This window comes from Triturus cristatus, chromosome 2_1, assembly GCF_964204655.1.
Source record: "Triturus cristatus chromosome 2_1, aTriCri1.1, whole genome shotgun sequence".
NCBI lineage: Eukaryota > Metazoa > Chordata > Amphibia > Caudata > Salamandridae > Triturus > Triturus cristatus.
In genome coordinates this window covers 680,583,548-680,605,311 of record NC_140581.1, presented here as the reverse complement: position 1 = coordinate 680,605,311, position 21,764 = coordinate 680,583,548, and the positions used below count along the sequence as shown (strand labels likewise).

Below are 21,764 nucleotides of genomic sequence, written 5' to 3'. Positions count from 1 at the left end.
CCCAAAGGCGCACCCATGTGTTTGGCTGCTCAAACATTAGGCTCATGGCCTCAAAGTATTCATGGAGTTGAACGGGGGTTGCTCTGGGAAACTCGAGGTTGTGTAGAGCAGACCCAGTGTCAGAAGCTGGCTGTAGAGTAACATCTTGTGAATTGGCATAGATTTGTGGGTAGTTCTCACACGTTGTTCGAAGAATGTATAAAAGCACTTTGACTTCTTTTGAGACTCACCAGAAAAAGTCTGGGTTTGCGGCGGGGATCGACACAAACGATTCAGTACCGATACCCCCCTCCCGAACAGGAACTGCAGCGGCATGGAGTCGCATGGCGAGCAACCAAGGGCTTCATGGGCTGCTCCCAGAGGGCCTTGGGGTTTATGGTTTGGCACTTCGTGCAAACAGAGGAGTCATAGTGCCTTTCCAGGCATCGGAGACATCAAGTGGGGGCCTGTAACAGACATCTGTGGATGGCGGGCTCCACAAAGTTTGAACCCAGTGAGCTTCTTCGGGGACATTGTGAAAAAATAAGTAGGAAAAATGGCACACTATCTTCAAAAAAATCCACACAAAAAAATGACTGACGGGAGCTCATCTGAATCTGCACTGATGGCGCAGAAAAGAAGGAAAGGATGTCATCACACTAGGGTGGCGTCTATATATGCACCACATGCACATCACTTCTGGCGCAGACGTTGACCATCAGCAGAGCCAAATGACACCACCTACTAGCGTGCAGCGGAATAGCTAAAATATTTCCAGGTCCAGTCTGATGGCTGGGAAATATTCTGAGGCAAGGAATCAGAAGCAAGAAGTCTCCATCAGATATACACAGTACACTGTAAAAAAAAAAACATTACACCTATAAATATTAAAATGCATGCAATTAAAGATGCAAATGTGTATGTATAGAAAGTGGATGTGTGGAACTATTAGTGATCTAAATTACCCTACTTCAGTTTCTTTTTAGCTCATCAGCCAAGAGGGAGGGGGACCTCCCTGTAGTCACATACTCAACGATGGGGGTAAAATGAAAAACCATATAGTTGTCAAAAGGCTCTCAAATGCGAAATTCATGTTCCTACAGTGTTCACTGTATCTCTCTTTGTAGACTGTTTCTCAATAGGCTTGTCCTAATTAGTGGATACCATATAGTTGCCATGTCGATATGAGATTTATTAATTATCACTTATTGGTTTCATGTGCTTTATAGTTTGCTTCTCGATGTATTAATCCATACTGATGCCAGAAAGGCTGCCCTTCAAAATACAAACACATACAAACATGAATTGCGTAGTTAGGTGCATGTCAGGTTGTGTATTCTTACACACCATTCACATACGTGGAAATCATCTTCCTGTACCTTTGGAATATTTTTTACTCATTGGATAGTGCTCCTCTCATTCTTGGTTCTAAACGAGCTCCCCATGTTGGGAGTTAGAATAGCCTCCTGTACTTCACTTTGCCATGGTTGTAGTGCAGCCGGCTGCACCTAGTTGCTGCTCTCCTCTGCCGAGCATCCTTGCTTGCAACGGTTCCCTATTTAACACATATACAGTGATCCTTTGTACACTGTGTGTGGATGCCGTGCATGATGTGTGACGTCAGATGACTGTCATGTATCTCAGTGGTTTGTGAGAGTTGCAGTCTTCCCTTTGTATATCGTTCTTGGTGCACTAATTTGCTCCCGTCTCCTTCACTCTCCATTTCATAATTTGCTAACCATCGAGAGGGGAAGGCTGTACATGGTGTTCGTGGACCTGAGGTCAGCATTCGACCTAGTTCCCAGGAAAAAATTATGGCAGACCTTAAAGGAGTTAGGCGTTCCGACCCATATATTAAATGCCATTATCAGGCTCCATGAGAATAACTACGCACAGGTCAGGCATGGGAGGTTGGGAGCACTATCATCAAAATTCCCGGTCCTCAGAGGGGTCAGGCAGGGCTGTGTCCTTGCACCAACCCTGTTCTGTCTTTATGTCAACAGTGTCATAGCACATCTTGACACTGTTGTCGACAATGATGCCCCCTGTTTGGGCAGCAGGAGGGTACCCGCCATCATGTTTGCAGATGACACCCTCCTGCTGTCAAAATCTCCGATGGGGATCCAACGGATCCTAGATGGATTTGGCCTTTTCTGTAAGCAACATGGTCTAGAAATTAATACAGAAAAGACCAAGTTTATGATATTTAATCCATCATCTAAAACCAGACCTAATCCTTCTCTGAGCACTGAAAGATTGGAGAGGGTGAATACCTTCCAGTATCTGGGGGTAACTCTCCATGAGAATTTATCTTGGGAACCTCAGGTGACTAGAAGTCGGCTCAAGCTTTCTCAACTGTCAGGGGGAATTCTGAAAGTGGCAAATTCCTCTACATACAAACCTATCAGTCCGGCAGTTGAGATGTATAAGACGCAAGCAAGAGCCGCCGCATCCTATGGTGGAGAACTTTGGGGACACAAAGCGGGTTTAGGAATTGTAAAAGTAGAGAACAATTTCATAAGGCGCCTTTTGGCCCTCCCTTGTGGCACACCCCTTCTCCCCCTAAGATTAGACTTGGGTCTACCCTCCATAAGAGAAGACCTGGAATTAATGCCACTGAGATTCTGGCATAGGCTTTGGTCCACCGCTGAGCTCGAACACTACAGGCAAGAGCTTGCCCATGTCATGAATTATAATTTCTGTGATAAAATCCCGTGGCTGGTTTTTATAAAGAAAGAACTTTACCGACTAGGTCTTCACGAACTATGGGATTCCCCGGAACAAGGCTGTTTCAAGGTGTCACGCAAACACCTTGTGGGTATTTATAGGGGAAAAAAGTTTTGCCTCCCTTGTTTCTGCCACCAATAAAGGTATTTTGACTGTCAGATTTTTGGATTTTAAGGATTTATACCAATTCGAAGGGTTTATGGACATAATTTTCCCCATACTAGCTAGAAAATTGTTTATCCAATGGAGGCTAGGGACTCTTCCCATTAAAACATTTACTTACAACTGGACAAAAAGGACGGATAAAATCTGCCCAGGTTGTTGCATTTATGATGAGGAAGAACCCCATATTATGTTTTTCTGTCCTGCATACAATCGACCCAGAAAATACTGGTTAGCTCCTCTATGCAGAAACTTGGGCTTAAGGAGCTATCTCCATTCCCTTAGAATATTGAAAACGAGCACGGCACCCCACATAGTATTTGCAGTTGCTAAATTTTTAATGGCCATGTGGCAGTTAAGGTCAAAATATCTTAAAGACTGATCCTTTTGGCTATGATTCTTAACGCCTTTCGCAATCGGAAATTCTTTTTATACTATGATGGTTTTATGTATTTTACTATGTTCTTAAACTAATGTGGATGCATTTTAATGATATTGTTTTTGCATCTTTTATGGCCAAATTGGCCGAAATAAAGAATTTGATTGATTGATTGAATTTGCTAATTTGGAGCAAGTAATCTTAAAATTGGAAACCTATGCCGACCAGTCCTCATATGAAGAGGGTGAGATCCTAATCCACCAGGTGTTTGTCAATGGTGACATAGCAACCTATAGTGAATAACTGTATTGTTGGAGAAACATACATGTATTTGTTTTCTTTGCATCACTAAAACGGGTATCCACCCATCTCGTCACATTTAGGGAGGCATAATTGACGTACATTCCTTGGTAACTTCTTCAGGCAGTCATTATCCTGTTGATTTTTAACTCCCTTAATATTACCGAATCAAAAACGTTTTCATGGTGAGCTTCTAACAGATGATTGAGTCCATCCGAGTAGTATCTACTAAGTCAAATGAGTAAGAGGTACCTAACAAGCAGTATGCTACTATATTAGTCATGGGTGAGGTGTCTTCTCCTAATCTCTAAATATTCCAGTGAAGGGATAGGAGATTCCATAATTAGGCAACCCCGGATTAGGAGCCTACACACTCCTATGTGTTACAGTATAGATTGTTAGGGAGAACATGTGTAGGTTGTATTCTCTCACTCTCCTGAATGGTGTGTAGATTCAGCTAAAACCCTAGGCTTCACCAGTATACAGCCATTTGTTTCTCTTTGTTCAGAATGCTAAAAAAAAGATCTTCCCATTTTGTCCGCTGGACGCACATAACAAAATGTCACCCATGCTCTGATTGCTTTTAGGGCTCCTTGGGAATGCCATCCTACTTAGTTCAATGCCTACATATCATTCAGAATTCTGTGGCACAACTCGACCTTAATTCACATCCTTATATGGACACTTCACATTTAAAAGATCTCCATTTGTTCCACCCACAAGCCTATACATTTTAAATCTCTTGGTTTATTCAAAAATCAGTTCTGGTCTTGGGAATTTCAGGAACAAATGAGCCCCTTATTAACCCTTACGTCCTTTTTGGTCACTCTCCAAATTCCTTCTGACGACACCACACTTAAAGCATCACTGATGAGAAGGTTGCTGTATTTCCTATCTTGCTGGAAAGCTCTGTAACATACTTTCTACCACAATTAGGACAATTACATATCACAAAATCACAATGGATGGTTTCAGTTCCTACAGGTGAAGGGATTAACAGCCAACCGTTATGTGCTGTTATGAGAATAGGGGATGTCTCCATAGAATAGGTGAGTATGCGGAGAGAAGGATAGGTACTCCTTTGTATGGTACGTAGTGCCCTCACACACCCTTTCGAGTGTATAGCATCATCATCGGGCAAAATTGCTCCTCGTGGGGGTGGCGCTGCAGTCCCTCACGGGCCCCAAGGGACTCTCTAGCGGAGATCTTTTAGGAGTTGCCGCAGTTGTGACTGAGGGTGTGTGGGAAGGAAGTGCTCGTGAGTGCAGATTAAAATGGGTCAGGAGGCCCTGACAACTTTATTAGTAGGACCCCTGATCCTAAATAAAAATTCACGGGGATGGAGATGCACAATAGTGCCGTTAGGAGAGGGGAAACAAGACCAAATAAATTCCCGCTTCTCTCAACCCGTGTGGTGTGTAATGAAGTGTAGATTTAAAATGGGGTCGACATGTTTCGCGCTATAATTTGGTCCCTAAAGGATCCCAGAGCGCTTCATCAGGACCAGGTGGAGAATAAAGAACAGGAATCAGGAAAAAGACACCCTGTATTCCTTAAGTATATCCTTATTAAGGTATGTTGATAATTATTATCTTAGGACCTGTTATTATACAGACTACCTAAATCACAGCCTAAAGAGGAGACATAAACGGGGGGGGGGGGAGAAAACAAAAGAAGAGCCCAGTTACATATCAATTACATATGGTACTGTAGAAAAAGCTCAAATCACATGTGCACGGTATGTGCCCAAGTGTTGGATGCAGGAGACTAGTCACGCACCAGTGCGTTTTTGGTGCAACATGCATCATTAAAAAAGGTGCTGTGGGGTGCCTTGCACCTTGACGGCAGAGAGCGGTTGTATGGCAATTGTTCAACTGTGACGGAATTTTTGCAAAGTGAACTACGCCGCCTCGGGGTGACAGTGACTGACTGGTGTACAGGTCGAGGGAAATTCTAACTGTGGATGGTAGCCAAAAGGGTGGTAGATACCTACCACCTTGTTAAGTATCATTACATCAGAACAATATCACTAAACAAATTCATCGCTGTAAAAGACGCGGTGGAGTGGCGCTGGTACATCTCCAAACCCCAACAAAACTAGAGAAGGGGACGGCATGCCTAGAGTACGACAACAAGGGTGGGTTCGACTAGCGCGAATGCATATCAAAAAATTACATAGCGTTACGTGAATAGTATTACTACGGTTACCAAAGTTGATTGAAACGGCATGCCTGGAGTCCGACACCTAGCGTGAGTGCATAAAAAAAGTGCTGATGTAGCATCAGGTAAACGGAGATATCCAGTGACCTGAGTGGAGTAAGACATCTATTAAAAACATTGCATTGGACTATCATCGAATCCAACTCACAGTGGACAGCCACCACACTATTCAAGCAGGAACAACGATGGGTGTTCAAACTTAGGAGTAACAAATGTGGACTGAACGAAGATATACCCTCGACCTGTACACCAGTCAGTCACTGTCACCCCGAGGCGGCGTAGTTCACTTTGCAAAAATTCCGTCACAGTTGAACAATTGCCATACAACCGCTCTCTGCCGTCAAGGTGCAAGGCACCCCACAGCACCTTTTTTAATGATGCATGTTGCACCAAAAACGCACTGGTGCGTGACTAGTCTCCTGCATCCAACACTTGGGCACATACCGTGCACATGTGATTTGAGCTTTTTCTACAGTACCATATGTAATTGATATGTAACTGGGCTCTTCTTTTGTTTTCTCTCCCCCCCCCCCCGTTTATGTCTCCTCTTTAGGCTGTGATTTAGGTAGTCTGTATAATAACAGGTCCTAAGATAATAATTATCAACATACCTTAATAAGGATATACTTAAGGAATACAGGGTGTCTTTTTCCTGATTCCTGTTCTTTATTCTCCACCTGGTCCTGATGAAGCGCTCTGGGATCCTTTAGGGACCAAATTATAGCGCGAAACATGTCGACCCCATTTTAAATCTACACTTCATTACACACCACACGGGTTGAGAGAAGCGGGAATTTATTTGGTCTTGTTTCCCCTCTCCTAACGGCACTATTGTGCATCTCCATCCCCGTGAATTTTTATTTAGGATCAGGGGTCCTACTAATAAAGTTGTCAGGGCCTCCTGACCCATTTTAATCTGCACTCACGAGCACTTCCTTCCCACACACCCTCAGTCACAACTGCGGCAACTCCTAAAAGATCTCCGCTAGAGAGCCCCTTGGGGCCCGTGAGGGACTGCAGCGCCACCCCCACGAGGAGCAATTTTGCCCGATGATGATGCTATACACTCGAAAGGGTGTGTGAGGGCACTACGTACCATACAAAGGAGTACCTATCCTTCTCTCCGCATACTCACCTATTCTATGGAGACATCCCCTATTCTCATAACAGCACATAACGGTTGGCTGTTAATCCCTTCACCTGTAGGAACTGAAACCATCCATTGTGATTTTGTGCTGATTTTGGGAGCATTGGTTCAGGACCTCTTTCTAACTAGCTCCTAGTCCCCCCCTCTTTTGTGTTCAATTACATATCACACCCTATTCAAGAAAAATTGCAAAATGTGGCTTTTCACTCCAGGTTAATTAACCCAATAGCCTTCCTTCTAGGGCCAGGGAGACCATTTACAGGTAACAGCTATGCTTTAAAAACGTCGTAACAGCTTGAAGACAGGAATCAATGTGTACTGTGCAATGTTGTGTATAGACATCACGTCTTCTGGAGTGCTTGCTTCTTTCACTCTCATCTGTATACTTTCAAGGAAGTAAATATTGGTCCTCTATTTTAGGTACCTAAAATGGATAGGTACAGAAAAAGCATCAACAGCAGAGTCATTTTCTGCCAGCAGACACACTTTATGGTATCCATGTATCACGTTTCAGTATTAAGCGCCTTTTAACATATCTGTGGTGCTATTTTGGGGTTAGGTGAATTCTGCACTATGTTCTTTAACCAAATTATTATTTTATTTTTTTAAAAGACCACCACCTAGACTTTGATTTTATTGCAATCTCACTTAGACTTGCAAAGTACTTCAACTGCATTTTTGTCCCAGCCAAGCTGTTCACCTGTCTGTGACTGTAACTCCATGTAATACTTTGTGGCTTTTGGCCACAATTCAACAGTGGACTCAGCATATCAGAATTTGATGCAAACAAGGCCAAATCACTTTCAAACTGTGTTTTGAATCTCACTGGATCAATCTAAAAATAAATAAAAATACTCTTTTGTGGTCTTTTTAGTTAGAGGCTCTAGTTCAACCCGATGTTTTGCCCTAAATTAACAATGTAACATGCCAGCTAAAGAGCTTTACTTCTTTTACAATTGGTAAGGTTAAAAAAACAAGTGATACTCAATTCCACCTACAAGTGATACTCTGTTCCATAATCACTTGTGGTTAGATACAAAACAGGCACAAGGCAAACTGGGAAGAGGAGGGAGGCATCTGAACAATGAAAGAAGAAAGCTATTCAAAACTAAAAATACATGGTGCTAATTGAGTCGTCGGGTCCAGAGGTTTGTGGCTTTGATAAAAAATCCATATACAGATCACAGATTTAAAAGAATCTGAGAATTTTTATTTTTATTTTTTTTATTAACATTAAAAACAAAGAAACTTTGGATATACGATGTATACAGGGTAAGAAGCATCATCAGTTCACATAAGACAGAGTGTGGTGACGATATCTCCAACGGAAAAAGCAAATGAATCATTCTTTTTACAGTTACCAGTCTTGAGGGTTACATATATACCTACTTCATGAGATTTAAAACAAAATTAAAGTGCGAGGAGTCTTGACATTTCTTTTCTTCATATAATCTTTATTTTCAGTTCCAATCAGAAGCATAAAACCAAGCCAACACATTTCGTCCAATAGATGGAATTAATCAGGGATGTGAATTATATCACGAAGATCAGCAAAGCAATCGACAAATGTGAAATCTTGAAAGCCAAGAATCTCGTGACGTCTTGTTAATAATATATATCCAAATTGGGAACAGCTCATGTAAATCACCAAACAAGTTTAGTGATCTATATAAATATGCATCGATATTCCAATCGCACCAATGTCTTCTGAATTTTCTAAGGATTATTGCCTTCTATCCATGCCGGTATCATATGAAGTCGTGCCCAAAGTACCGTCCGTCTGACCGTGGTCAGAAGACATTGGTGCGATTGGAATATCAATGCATATTTTTATAGATCAACTTGTAACATTGGATCAGACCAGCTAAATTGGGTGTGGAGCTCTGAATCAGTGTAAAAAGGCATGGAAAGAAAGGAACAGGGTGATGTTTATATATTGACAAGCGCTGTCACTTTCAGGGTGGTACGGAGCCAACACAGATCCACACAGCGCCACTTAGTGGCATGCAGGAGCACTGCTGATGGAAAGTTTTCTGGATACAGTCTGGCACTGGGGAGTATTCTTAAGTGGGAAATTTGAAGAAAGAAGTATCCATCAGAAAGGTTTAGCTCTTTAGAGGTCCGACCACATAGTTTAATCAAGGTTTTAAAAACTAAGGTGAAAGAGAATGGCAAATGGTGTCTTGAGACCTTAAGCAAGAGACAAAACCAGGGGATAGGGTCCAGCATTCAAGACCTTTGAAGCGTAGGAGCAGCATTTTTTAACCCACTAATATGCCCCATAGGAAGAAGCACAGGAATAAATGTATGGATGCAAGATAACATGAGAAAACTCCTGGACACAAAAAAAAGCATGAATGTGCCAATAAACTGGTGCTTTGACCCAATTAGCAAAAACGCTACATCTACAAAGAAAGAGGAAAGGGACTCCACGAAAGCTAGTGGACATGTTGGGAACCATGGATGCTCTTTACTTCTAAAATGGCTTCATTTTTCATAGTATAAACAATGTTCTTCTGTGGTGATCCATTTCGAATGATTATACATAAATAATAGTCTCAGACCATGGTTTAACTTTGTTACTGGATGTACATTTGACTAGGCTCCCTAGGTCTAGGATGATATCCATTAAAAAGAGCGCTATATGGGAGTGGTCAGGTGGTGGGCCATAGGTTAGCAATTCTAGGAGGCTCTATACTGGTCCAGACTTAACTGTCAGGTTGGGGTTGCCAGAGGCATCTGCATAAGGGACTGAGATAAAGATTTAGCCTTAGGAGAAAGCTGCCACACGACTGGGAACAGTCTAACACAGCAATGGAGGTTAAAACTGAATATGCCTCTAGCATAACTGGCAATGTAGCCGTCAGCATCACTGCACTTAGTGAAATTATAGTCCTGCTGACAGCAACATCTCATGCTGGGGAGCCACATATGTTGGTGTTGATAATGGGAGTGACCTGGATGTACCAGTAGGGAGTTACTTAACAGGCAGCTTCATGAACATGCTGTGAGCAGCACAGTGGGAAAAGAGGCCCCTGAGCACCTTTCATTTTCATGAAGGGAGAAGCCCGCAATTGGACAGGGAAACATTATCTCTTAGACAGGCATGGGGCACAGCCTTGTACAAGCCCTGCAGCTGAAAGAGAGAAAGAGCAAACACCCCAAAAAGGGAAACCTACACACTTAAAATGAGAAGGATAAATGATAGGCAGCAGGCAAAAATAGAGCAACCCATGAGAAGAAAGAGAGAAAGGAATTGTTATTAAAAGGGCAGACTAATAAAGATAGGCTTTCCTCAATTTATCTTTATACGATGAGTAGATTTATATTGCAGAAAGTGCCCAGCCTCCAAAATGCACTTGTAGCCAGCTGATGTCTCTTGTGTTGTGCCATGTAGCGACTCCCACTGTTTCTACCAGAAGCCCATACGATCTGTCCTACTCCTTTCCAGGACATTACTCAAGAATCTGCAAGATAAGCCACCCTCCAATGATCCTTTAGCCAATTAGTATGGGAAGCCAAAAATGTGCTGGTTTAAAAAAAAATATCAAAGGCTCCTCAATTCCTGATAAGCCCAGTCACAATTTGGGTACAAATTTTATGAGGAGCCATGTGGGAACACCAGTGGTAGGCTTTTTGTGGATCGTCGCACTGCAGAACCTTCCTTTGAAGAAATGGGAGCAAAGTGTGTGATTGTAGCTAAACTGAGGTCTGTAAGGAATTCGGGTTAAGAAAAGAAAATGTAGTGGGACCCACACAAGTCATGCCACCATGGATTCATAAGGGTCTCTAGGTTTTAGAAATGCTCTGGCTTCCTATGGTTCTCTGACTGCCAGTTCACCCGGTCACCTATTCGTGCAGCCATTCACCATGCATGTGATTTACCCCCTCTGTGCTGGCCCATGAGTTACAACTATGCAAAAAGAATCCACATATCTTCTTGCTTTTCATGGGGATAGGGATGTGCTAGGCCTCTGTTGGAACTTTAGGGGTGGGGGTGTGGCCTGCCTTCAGGAAAGGCTGGCCCCATCTCACTTTTTTAAACATTCCTTGCATTCAGTAAGCAGATTGGGAGAAACATTCTCCAGTCTTCTCCTCGAGGGGGTGTAGGGGGAAGGGATTCAGAGAAGAATGTTGGATCTTTCGGGTGAGGGTATGTACCAATGCCTGGGTGGGCCCCCCGATGGGGGAAACAAAGATTGCTGGGCCTGTTCTAGGGAGAGGGGGCGGACAAGGCCTGATGCCGGAGTGTGCCAGCTACACCCCCATTTTCCCCCCACCATTTTCCTTAGTGTCTACTGGGTTTCTCCTCCCCGGTTCTATGGGCAGAGTTTTGCCACTTGCGCACCGATCAAAGTAAAACTAGACCATGCATAATGGCGCGGTCTTTTTAAAATTTTGTTTACTGTGATGAGCATCACAGCAAACAGAAAAAAAATTAAACTCTGGACGTGACATGTTCTTACCTTGCATCCGGCTTACTTTTTCGAAAAAGAAAATGCTTCTGGTGCTTGCATCAACCTATTGAGGCCTCTGCACTATGGAAGTAATGTGCCACTGCATTAAGGGGGATAATATGAAAAGCATGTGCACCTATGAATGGCCAATGCTTATAAATAGTAATATTGGTAATGTAAATGCATTTAACATGTATGACAAACTCAATGTGTGACTTACTTTTTTAACTTCTAAAGCACATTCCATTAAAGCTCTCACACTTCCAACTTCACGTAAAGTTTTCTTACTGTTCACATCCGCTCTCCAAGACAAATTTCGCAAAACGCTGGCAATGACCTGAAAAATATAAATGTAGACAATATTAACTGCAGCTGAATAAAATATTCCATGGCACGAAAATAATCTTGTTTGTTTTATGTGTCTCGGGAAAGACGCCCTGCAGCACAGAGCTATACTGCTAAATGCAGCTATAGGAATGCATTTTTATCTTTACAGATAAGAATGACAGCACTTGCAGCAAGAAGCTGCCATGGACCAGAGGGTGATCAGACTCACAAGTGTTTAATGTTGCCTAGACTGTCTTAAAATTGCCCATTGAGTTAATGATGTGTACAGTCATCCCTGCAGCACTCCTTTTGGTGTACCCCAGTGATGGGAAACATAGTATATCATTTTATAGCAGCTGGCAGTACTTCCTCTCGATCAAGTAGTTATGTGGACTTGTTTATCAACAGCTGAATCAAAAGTATTCCGAGTTTTTTGCTCTGAGCTGCGCCCTCAGGGTAGCACTTTATCCAATTCAAAATTACTACTTTTCAGCCCTCCCTAAAAATACTTGGGTAATTTATAACTTTCCCTAAAATTACCCAGGACTGGAGTTGAAAAAGTAAAAATGCCTCTGGGCATATTTGGGGGAAAACTGTTCTTTTGCCAAATATTCTAGGACTGGAATTAGAATAGTAAATATGACCTTCCAGTGTCCACCACAGCCACTACTGCCCTGAGGGTGCAGTTCAGGTCAAGAAACATGACTGAGATGAATCAAACTACCTTCTTAACTGATTTAGAAGCAGTAAAAGTGCCCTTTTTCCATACGGCTACTTAATGTTATCCGAACCTTTTGTGTGAGAAGTGATGACAAAGTGAAATTTGTGTGTGTTATTTGTGAGATAGACCCAACTACTGTTAGGACTAGGTAAAAATAAGCCAAAAGTCTGCTTTACATTAACATGTAAAACCATTGTATCTTAAGAGGGTGTACTTTGTTCTTCACATCTATATGCCTATCAGTATTCTACTATTTCCCTAACCTCCTAAAATGTCAGAAGTATAGACTGGAATACGGTGAGTATGTACATGCATTAACCAAAATGTATAATATCCAATTACATTTGCTGACCACGATTTCTGGTGCTGAAGCCAGTCAAACTCTGAACTTTGTCATTAGTTCAATAAAATGAATCTGCAATTTGTTTTGTGTAGTATGCTTTTGCTAACAGTATATTTTAAAATGCAATTGCAGAACAGTAAGATTTATCAAAACTCTTTGATATCGGGGTTTGATGGTGGCCCCTCTACTTTTTACTTCATCTCCATTAAGATTTGTTTGGGAGGTTTGTGACGCACAAGATAAATGTGAAGAGACATCTTCTCTTTTTGGACTTCCTTTTCAGTAAGTAGGCCGAGGCAATTTAATTTCACGTTGTCCTAATAGGGGTGGCTAGAAGAAGGCTACAGCCACGTTGCAACAGACAGTGGATTTCTTGCTTTCAATACAGCTCAAGAGGGAATGGAGTGCTTTCAAAACAAACTGTTTATTCCCCACCTTGTCCTGCTACAAAGTGGCATTATACATTTATGCAAAGCAACCCTTGCTAGTATCACCCAACAGCACTGCACATATGACAAAAGCAAACAAGGAAATAAGCACATATACAATATAGTTCTGAAGACCAACCATTTCAAAAGTCAATAGCAGAACTCATCCTGACACAAAATGGGTCATATGCTATTAAAAGCCTAATGACAATGAAATATCTTAACTGCTTAGAAAAAAAGGAACCAGCTTGAGAGCCAGAAATTAGTTCCAACACTTAGGCACCACAATAAAAAATGATTTTTCTCCAAACTAAGCAGATATTTGCTGCACTTACATCTCCCGCCCTCTGTCACTCTCCGGTTTTACTGCAATATAGGAGGGCTGTCGTACAACAAATCAAACATAGACACGAATAAAACAAGTATCAGTCAGTCAGCCAATCAGTCTAGGAGTTTAACAGCAAAGCAACCCTAGTGGCTTTGCAAATGCTTTTTGCAGATTCTCTTCCACAATAGCTAAAATAATCAATAAAAAAGAAAATTGATTAAGTATATTCAAGCATGAGTTTGTATACACCATAATGCTCTAGGGGCCTAGTATGATGATGTATATATGCACAGAGGTCATCACGTTAGCACGCATATGGCATAAAGCAGCCCAAATTTAGATTTTTTAGGACGAGCCTGGGCAGCGCGTGCGCTGCTCTGCGAGGCATGCTGTATTTGAGTATGGACTTGAAGCCCTGCCCACTCTCCGCCCGTATTTTTCATTGACTTGTTTCACTGTCCTTTGTAAATGCTGGCTTCTGATTCGTTATTAGGCTTGCTAGTCCCTCCTTCGTACCGCCTTCTCTTCATTAGTAACCTCCCATGAGGACTGGCCCTGTTACTACTGTTGTTACACAGTATGTCTTACTTAGTCTGTAAGCACTATTTTCTTTAATGAGTTTCGCCTACTGCAGGCAAGAATGCTTTCCTGCAACATTCAGTGCGCCATGCGTGCTTTCACTTTCCAAGCACCCCGGGACAATGGTGGCTGCTTCTTTGAAATGAAATAGGTCTCGCATTTACAAGGGTTTGAGCTGTTGGCATTGTAAATGACAATGCCTTTTATTTATGTGTTAATTATCAAAACAGATAACTAAAAGGCATGGTCATTGGCTTTAACTCTCCCAAATGCGAGACCTATTGCATTGCAAATGCTTGTTTAATAAACTATTCTCGGATGGCAACCACCTATCTTTGACAGGTAAACATAAAAACAATGTATAAAGCGTGTGAAAGCCTCTGTTAATAAAGGAATCGCCAGGCAGAAAAGTGCAGCTGTAGAAGCCACCAAAACAAGTATGTAAACAAGCACAGGCAAAGCCAATAGGTATCACCTATGCAGGAGCTATTGGCTTTGCCATGATCTTTTAGCCATGCAATACTGCAGCATTGCTGATGCTCAGTATGGCTAAAAGTTAGTGGTGTAGAGCAGAGTGAAGTGGCGTGGAGCAGAGTGGCGTGGAGCAGAGTGGCGTGGCATAGGTCAGAGTGAAGTAGGGTTGTGTAGAGCGGAGGGGCAAAGAGCGGAGGGGCAGAGAATGACATGGAGTAGAATGACATGGAGTAGAGTGACAGAGTGGAGTGGTACAGAGTAGGGTGGAGTGGCGTACAGTAGAGTGCAGAGGCACCGCGCGGACTGGTGTAGAGTGACAGTTGATTGGAGAAGAGTGGAGTGGCATAGAGTAGGGTGGAGTGGTAGGGTGGAGTGGCAGAGTGGAGCGGCCTGGCAGAGAAAGAGATTGCGTAGAGTGGAGTAGAGTAGACTGAAGTGGCGTGGAGTAGAGTGGCATAGATTAGAGTGCGAGTAGAGTAGAGCGGAGTAGAGAAAAGTAGAGTGACGCAGCGTGGAGTAGAGGGATGTGGAGGATCTGACCACTCCTAGAATTGCTAACCTGTGGCTCACCAACTGATCACTCCCATTCAGCACATCACTCTACTCCACACTGAGGGACGTGGAGTAAAGGGACATGGAGTGGCGTGGTGTAGAGTGGAATGGAGTGGTATATATTGACAGAGTTAAGTGGCCTAGAGTAGACTGGCATTGTGTGGAGTGGTGGAGAACGGAGTGGCGTAGAACTGAGTAGAGTGGAACAGAGTGGCATGCATATAGTGGATTGGAGCAGCACAGAAAGAAGTAGCACAGAGTGCCTTGGAGAGGAGAGGCGTAGAGTTGCTTTGAGTTGAGTAGATCACAGTAAAATGAATTACAATGGTGTGGTGTGGAGTGGCACAGAGTAGAGTGAAGTTATGCGGAGTAGCGCATAGAGGAGTAAAGTGGCATAGCACAGAATAGAGTAGCGTACTGTCATACAGTTGTGGGTGTAAATAACAAACGAGGAACCAAACTTAAGGTATAAGGCATAAAGGGGAATGTAGAAAACAGCTGGAGAACTGGAAACAGAGGCAGTGTCCTGAAACATCTGTGCTCGGTGATATAAAAATATTTTAAAAGATGTATGCAAAACAGCAGGAGTGAAAGAAAGAGTAGCTCAATCACAGCATGTTCAGCGGCTGGACTCTCATTAAGATGAATCAATCTGTACTAGGTCCCTGCGCCACACAAAGAAAAGGAAGTGACGATTGGCATGAGCTGTCCAATTAGTAGGTAGCAAAGAAGAGTGACAATGAAGCCAACGATTGGTAATCAATAGGCGGATTTTAAGTCCTTTATTGTAAATAATACCCCTAGCAAGCAAGAGCTCATAAATGCACTGCTGCGGGAGAGACTTAAAAAGGGAGGTATCGGGGGACGGAAGAAAGTCAATACCAGTGAGGGGGATGTATCACCTCATGGGGGTGGTGGGAGGAAGGCTGGCTCAAAACGCAGGACAAATAAAGAATAAGGAGGAAAATAAGAATCAAGGGAATGAGTCAGAGAAGAAAACAGTGCCACAACTTGCTCCCTGTGTTCTCGTGCCCACTACCAGGGGGCTGAACTGTGGGACTCTCCAGTGTTCTAATAAGCTTCCAGACCCTCCCCTTCATGTACGTACTGACTTCCAGCCATTTGGACTCTACTTGGAAATGCCCAACCATTCCCAATCCATGCCGGGTTTTGTGGAAGCCAGCCTGCTCATCCCAGAAACTCCATTATCTAGAATTCCCTGCTCACTGCTTCGTCTCCACGCCTGCAGGCCAAGGATGGGTGGAGGAATTCAGCTCACCTGTGGCTGGCTGCTCTTAGCCTGCTCACACCTGATGCATGCGATTCCCGAGCTCCTTTAAGACCCAGCTCCCTTCAGGCCAAGGTTGGTCATTGTAGCTGTATACCTGTGAGACTGATCCTTGTTTCCAGTGTTTCCTGAGCTTTTGATATCCTTGTTTCTAGTGTTTCCTGAGATTTCGCTATTCCTTGTGCCTGAATTAGTACTGCCTGCAGTGCTACCTTGTTTCCCTGAGTTCCTGAGCTATACTCATTCTTTGTTCCAAAGCTTCAGCTATTTTGTGTTCTGGGTTTGCACTGCTTGCAGTGCTCTCTTGACTCCTTTTTTCCTGAGCTGTAGCTATTTCCTGTTTCCTTGGTCTATCATCAGTGCTACCTTGACTACTGAGCTTTAGTAATTCTTTGCTCCTGAACTAGCACTGCCTGCGGTGCTACCTTGACTCCTGAGCCTTAGCTCAATTCTTGTTCCTGCTCCAGCACTGCCTTCAATGCTACTTTGTTTTCTTGATTCGTGAACCTGCACTTTTCTAGTATACCTTTGTAGCCTCTCTTCTGTATTTACCTTTTTCCAGTCCCTGCCTTTCTTCTCACTTCCTTGGTTCCAGATCCTAGTTAGCTTTCTTTTTATTCCTGCTATCGTGCTTCTATCACTTAGTATGTTTGTTACTTGCTTTCTGCCGAATGTGTGCCATGTGATTTCTTCCTTTCCTGTTAAGCACTCCTCCTTGCTGGCTCCTTGTCTAATGTGCTTGTATTTAGTTCTACACCCTTGCTGTTACTGCCTTGTGTGTTCCTGTTTGATCGCCAGGATCCGTGGGCACAGCAGACTACCTAGGTGGTGTTTCTTGTTCACTGTGAGTATTTTCTTTGAGTTATATTTATAACATCACCATAGCTATCAGCTCCACAGACCCTGCCATTGCATGTATATCCTATTTATGGGTATTTGCAGTCAGTATCTGTAACAGCAATTGTGGGTGAGGAACTTCCTGAGCTTCAGTCTTACCGTGTGGAGCTCCTCAGTGCTTTACCCCACACTCCCATTATTGTTAATGTTGTTTCATATATATGTCTTGCACATTCGTCCTGGGTGTAGTTATTCTGAATGCTAAATCTCCTCACGAGTACCTGTCCTTTCTGAGTCTTAGCCATCTTGTACCTTTGTTTAGGCTTCCCCTTTGGACCCCTTTTCTCCTCCGACTTCCTGTGTGATCCTGGGCAGTGCTGTACTTCTCTCTCTGTGTACATTTTCTACCCCGTTCCCATTCCTTGCCCAAGTCCCCGACTGTATTCCCGACATAGTCCCGGACAGTCCCGGATAAAAGGCACCTAATCAAAAGCAAGGGGCTTTATAAAGCCCATTATAAATAAATTTAAGGTATTAGAGGCAATAGGTTTTCAACAAGAGACAGCTATATTAAACTGTAGAAGAGTTCTATGAAAGGGTTGTGAGAGCCTTTTCCTTATTCGTTGTCTTTCTTCTCTTTGCGTCTGTATTTGACATGACAGAAAGCCTACTTTGTGATTAACAGTGTTTTTCTAATTACAATACAAATGCATCTTTTTTTTAGACTGAGGACATATAAAAGCCTCAGATCATAAAACGGGTGGAAGAGTTAGTAGATTGTGACATGCAGTCTTCAGATTGATGTACACTGTAGGTGGACAGTAACCTTGTGTATATTACCCCTTTTCCTCCATGGGTATTGATAGTCGACGTTTTTGAGAAACGTGCCTGGATTGTGATGTAGGTCACTGGGATATGACCCACTGAATGCATTGATCAGTGTCTGGGGCTAAGAGGAAATAAATTATAGACATACATTTTATCTATAGACCTCACTGCTATCTACAATCGGTGTCTAACACTGCATGCGCACAACAATATACAGATGACAGTACCTCATGAATAGGGCTCCCAGTTTTATCGAAATTATTTTTTCAACATTTCTGTCAGTATTTATCCATATTTATTTTTTGCCCATCTTAATGGTATTTATCCATATTTATTTTGTGTTTTAAGAATAAATGGAGCCGTAACATGGTGTATTTACATATGTATTTAACTGAAAATATGCACTCATACTTTAATGCCTGTTGCGTTTTAGCAAATTAAGCAGCCTATATGGCAGAACACTACACCCACATGTAAATATTAGCAGTATATAGAAATATATGTTATCGTAAGCCTACATTTTAAGAAATCCAACCTTTTTCTTTTTTTAACTTCCCATGCTGTCTCTCTGCTCTGATGGTGGTTGGCTTGGAATTCATTGAGGACAGTGTTGAAAGTCACTCACGAAAAGCACAATGTTGTGCATTTTTCTGCTTGTAAAAATAAATACAGACAGAAAAGACATTGTTTTCCATCTGTATTTATCTGTAAAAATCAGTAAAACCGGAAAACAGAGCCTTACTCATGAATAATGATAAGGAATATGTTACTTGCCCTGTAAGCATCTGTTTGTAGCGTGTAGTGCCGTAGATTCATATGCTCAGCATTATCCTGCCATCTAGTGTTGGGCTTGGATGATTACAAGTTGTTTTTCTTCGAAGACTTCGATGTGTATTGCGCATGTTGCTCAGTTCCTTTGCTAGATTGTTTTTGGCTCTTCGGATGAGCGTTAGAAAAAGGAACAATAAAGCAATAGAATAAAGAAACCTGAATATAATTGTGAATGTGTAAATTAGTTTTCTAAATATTATGAAATAATGCAACCAAAAGCTTCTGGGGAGGAGGGTGGGTGCATTGAATCTATGGCACTACGAGCTATGAATAGATTCTTACAAGGTAAGTAACATTCTATTCGTAGCATATGTTAGCCGTAGATACATACGCATAGCATCAAATGTAAAAGCAGTGCTTCCCTTTGCGGTGGCTTGGGACTGCTTGAAGGACAAGTTTTGAAATGTCTCCAGTACAGCTTGACTCTCTCTTGCCTGTTGGTGTGTGAATAAATCAACACAGTAGTGTTTGGTAAATGTATGTAGGTTATTCCATGTTGCTGCCTTACAGATATCCTCTATAGGGATATTTCCTAGAACAGCCATAGTGGCTCCTTGCTTGTGTGTGGAATGAGCCTGTGGTGGTACTGTAAGTACTCTTTTGGCTTTTTTGATAACATGTTTGAATGCATCCAACTATCCATCGAGCAATTCCCACTTCGGATATAGGTGCCCCCTGTTGAGGTTTGTTAAAAGTTGTTGTGTTCCATCACTGTAGGACATGATAGCCCTTTCAACATTTAATGTGTGTAGGGCTTGCTCTGCCACTGTGTCTGGGTTAGGAATGAACAATGGTAGCTCTATGGTCTGACTTGAATGAAAAGCTGAGACCACCTTAGGTAGAAGTTTTCAGATTAGTCCTTAGAACTAATTTGTTTGGGAACATTTTAAAGAATGGTTCTTGCAGAGTAAGTGCCTGTAATTCACTTATCCTTCTAAGAGAAGTGATTGCCACTAGAAAGGTGACTTTCCACGTTAGAAATTGAAGTTGAAAAGAATGAAGTGATTCGAATCACGGGCTCATTAGCCTGATAAGGACAATGTTTAGGTTCCAGGCTGGGGCTGATGGAGTGGAAGGTGGGAACATTCTTTTGAGTCCTTCCATAAAGGCTCCGATTACTGGTATTTTAAGGAGGGACATAGACTGCCTATTTTACATGTGGGGAGCTTGCGCTGCCAAGTGTAATGTGATAGATGAATAAGCAAGCCCTGTTGGTTGTAGATGGAAGAGCTACCCTATAATGACTTGTACTGTAGGTGGTAAAGCTGCTTATTTGCACAGTAATGTACAAACCTTTGCCATTTTGCAGCGTAACATGCTCTAGTTGTAGGCCTGTGAGCTTGTTTAAGGATGTCCATACATTCACAGACTCTAGGACTTCAGGAGCCAAATTGGTAGATTTAGCTGATTGAGATTGGGACTCATTATTCTCCCTTGATTTTGAGTTAGTAAATGTGGCCGAAGAGGTAGTTTCTTGTGTGGCGCTAAAGATAGTTGCAGTAGGGCTATGAACCATGCCGGTCATGCCCACGTTGGGGCTATTAGTATTAGTGACGTTTGTGTTAACATCTGAACCAACCTATGGAATCAGTGGAAGAGGAGGAAAAGGGTAAGCAAATATTCCTGACCCATTCATCAACAGATCTCTGTACTCGGGTGAATGTTTTACATTGTTCAGCATTCTGTCCATCAATTGTTCTTTTTGGATGTGACCTGCTGAGCATATCTGCAAAGTTTATGTCCACCCCAGGTAGGTATTCTGCTAGGAGGTGGATTTTGTGATACATTGCCCAGTGCCAGATGAACTACGATAGGAGAGATAGCTGTGATGAGTGTCTCTCCCCTGTTTTTGAATATAATGCACTGCAGTCATATTGTCTGAGCGTATCAGTAGTACATTCTAGGGTAGGTAATTGCAAAAAGATTTGAGAGCTAGCTGAATTGCTAAAAGATCTAGATCATTGATGTGGAGATGTGTCTGAGCTACCACCCATAGACCGTGAACTGTGAGATCTTGCATATGTGCTCCCCATCCTGAAGGGATGCTTCTGTTGTAATGGTGACCTGCGGAATTGGGGCTTTGAAGTGCCGGCCTTGCAACAAGTTGTTGATGTTCAATCACTGCAGAGAGCAATGAGTTGCTGGCCCTACCAACACTAGATCGTGGAGATGCCTCTCTGCTTGAGTTCATTGAGATTGCAGAGTGCGCTGAAGGGGCCACATATGCAGACAAGTGTGTGGTACTAAGGTTATGCAGGAAGACATCCTGCCTAAAAGCCCTATCTCACCTTTACTGTCAGTTGAACTTGTGAATGGAAAAGAGGTCATTTTTCTGTGAACTTTTGCAGTCTTTCTGGTGGGATAAGCTTTGGCTGTAACTGAATTGAGAGTTGCACCTAGATAAGGCTGTATTTTTGAGACTTCTGACAACGGTGTTGAAACGTTTTAGGGCCCCCATTGCATTAACAGTTTGTGTCTTTTTTTCCCAACTTTTCTAGCATTTCATCCACCTGTTGACCAAATAGATTTTGTCCATCGAACAGTAAATTGAGCTGGGGTTGCTGTACATCTGGTTTAAAACCAAATACATGGAGCCATGCGTGGTGTCTGATAAGGACATTGGTGTTAACCTCGCAGGCGCTTGTGTCAAATGCACATTGTACAGTGGCATTAGATATGGCCCTGTCTTCTTCCACAAATTGTGCAACACGTTGCTGGTATTGAGCAGAGGTGTTGCAGTAATTCCTGCATTTCATCCGAAGTGGCACGATTATATCTGGAGAACAGCTCCACAGAATTTACAATGCGTGTGTGGTTGGCTTACTGGCTAAAGTGGTTAACTTTGAAGCTGAGGAAC

The 21,764-nt window shown here is 42.6% G+C and overlaps 1 protein-coding gene across 12 annotated transcripts in view; it reads right to left on the bottom strand.

Annotated features, from left to right (window-relative positions):
• The window catches only part of APC (APC regulator of Wnt signaling pathway), an 858,190-nt gene that overhangs the window by 82,669 nt on the left and 753,757 nt on the right, over positions 1-21,764 (bottom strand). For all 12 annotated transcript variants that reach the window (XM_085632601.1, XM_085632600.1, XM_085632606.1 and 9 more), the window contains one exon: positions 11,592-11,708. In XM_085632601.1, coding sequence (XP_085488727.1) covers positions 11,592-11,708 — 117 coding nt within the window. The remainder of the gene's footprint in view (positions 1-11,591; positions 11,709-21,764) is intronic.